Source organism: Otolemur garnettii, unplaced genomic scaffold, assembly GCF_000181295.1.
Source record: "Otolemur garnettii isolate 467f Iridium unplaced genomic scaffold, OtoGar3 scaffold00128, whole genome shotgun sequence".
In the NCBI taxonomy this organism is placed as follows: domain Eukaryota; kingdom Metazoa; phylum Chordata; class Mammalia; order Primates; family Galagidae; genus Otolemur; species Otolemur garnettii.
The window spans coordinates 4,251,663-4,253,497 of NW_003852523.1; the positions used below are offsets into that span (position 1 = coordinate 4,251,663).

Sequence of the window (1,835 nt, forward strand, 5' to 3'; positions counted from 1 at the left end):
GTCCCCAGGACCCTGCCAGCACACCAGGATGGGGACCCTCTGTCCTTCCAGCTGTCTCCAGGATCTTGTCAGCACATGAAGGACAGGGACCCTTTGTCCTTCCAACTGTCCCCAGGACCCTGTCAGCACATCAGGATGAGAACCCTCTGTCCTTCCAACTGTCCCCAGGACCCTGTCAACACACCAGGATGGGGACCCTCTGTCCTTTCTATTGTCCCCAGGACTCTGTCAACACACCAGGATGGGGACCCTCTGTCCTTTCTACTATCCCCAGGACCCTGCCAGCACACCAGGATGGGGACCCTCTGTCCTTCCAGCTGTCCCCAGGACCCTGTCAGCACACCAGGATGGGGACCCTCCGTCCTTCCAGCTGTCTCCAGGATCTTGTCAGCACATGAAGGACAGGGACCCTTTGTCCTTCCAACTGTCCCCAGGACCCTGTCAACACACCAGGATGGGGACCCTCTGTCCTTTCTACTGTCCCCAGGACCCTGTCAGCACACCAGGATGGGGACCCTCTGTCCTTCCAGCTGTCTCCAGGATCTTGTCAGCACATGAAGGACAGGGACACTTTGTCCTTTCAACTGTCCCCAGGACCCTGTCAGCACACCAGGATGGGGACCTTTGGTCCTAGCTGTCCTTGGGACCCTGTCAGTGTGCCAGGACAAGGACTTTCTATCTTTCCAACTGTCCCTAGGACCCTGCCAGCACACTAGGATGGAGACATCTGTCCTTCCAGTTGTCCCTGAGACCTTGTCAGCACACCAAGCACAGGGACCTTCTGTCCTTCTAGCTGTTCCAAGGACCCCGCCAGCACATGAAGGGTGAGGACCCTCTGTCCTTCCAGCTGTCCCCAGGACCCTGCCAACACATCAGGATGGGAACCTTTGGTCCTAGCTGTCCTTGGGACCCTGTCCATGTGCCAGGACAAGGGCTCTCTATCTTTCCAGCTGTCCTTGGGACCCTGTCCGTGTGCCAGGACGAGGACTCTCTATCTTTCCAATTGTCCCCAGAACCCTGCAGCACACTAGGATGGGGACCCTCTGTCTTTCTAACTGTCCCCAGGACCCTGTCAGCACACCAGTATGGGGACCCTCTGTCCTTCTAACTGTCCCCAGGACCCTGTCAGCAAACCAGGATGGGGACCCTCTGTCCTTCTAACTGCCCCCAGGACCCTGTCAGCACACTAGGATGGGAACCCTCCGTCCTTCCAACTGCCCCCAGGACCTTGTCAGCACACCAGGATGGTAACCCTCTGTCCTTCCAACTGTCTCCAGGACCTTGTCAGCACATGAAGGACAGGGACCCTCTGTCCTTCCAACTGTCCCTAGGACCCGGTCAGCACATCAGGACCCTCTGTCCTTCCAACTGTCCCCAGGACCCTGTCAGCACACCAGGATAGGGACCCTCTGTCCTTCCAGCTGTCCCCAGGACCTTGTCAGCATATGAAGGACAGGGACCGACCCTCTGTCCTCCTAGCTGTGCCTGGGACTCTGCCAGTGTGCTGGAATGGAGACCCTCGGCTGCACAGGAAGGCTCACCGGGACACCGATCTGAACGCCGTCACAGTCCCCTCTGGGTTGGCCGGTGTGTGACACTCCATTGCTGCAGAAGGAGTCATAGGTGACTTTCAGGGTGTCGGGGAGGGTGCTGTGATCCAGGAAGACCCTGGAGGAGAGTTTCTGTGGGCAAAGAGTGGCTGTGCTTAGAGTTGAGGTGTCCTGCCCTGCTGGCCCTGCTCTCCCAGTGGTTTGGATCTGGCTCCATCTTCCACCTCCTCCTGAGTCCCAGCATCGACTAAGGACACACATACACCCATGGAGAGCGCGGCAGGA

At 58.3% G+C, this 1,835-nt stretch overlaps 1 protein-coding gene across 1 annotated transcript in view; it reads right to left on the minus strand.

Moving 5' to 3' along the window:
* ITGB2 (integrin subunit beta 2) overlaps positions 1–1,835 on the minus strand; it is a 24,170-nt gene that overhangs the window by 8,846 nt on the left and 13,489 nt on the right. Inside the window, 1 exon segment of the mRNA XM_012810308.2 lies at positions 1,518–1,738. Coding sequence (XP_012665762.1) covers positions 1,518–1,738 — 221 coding nt within the window.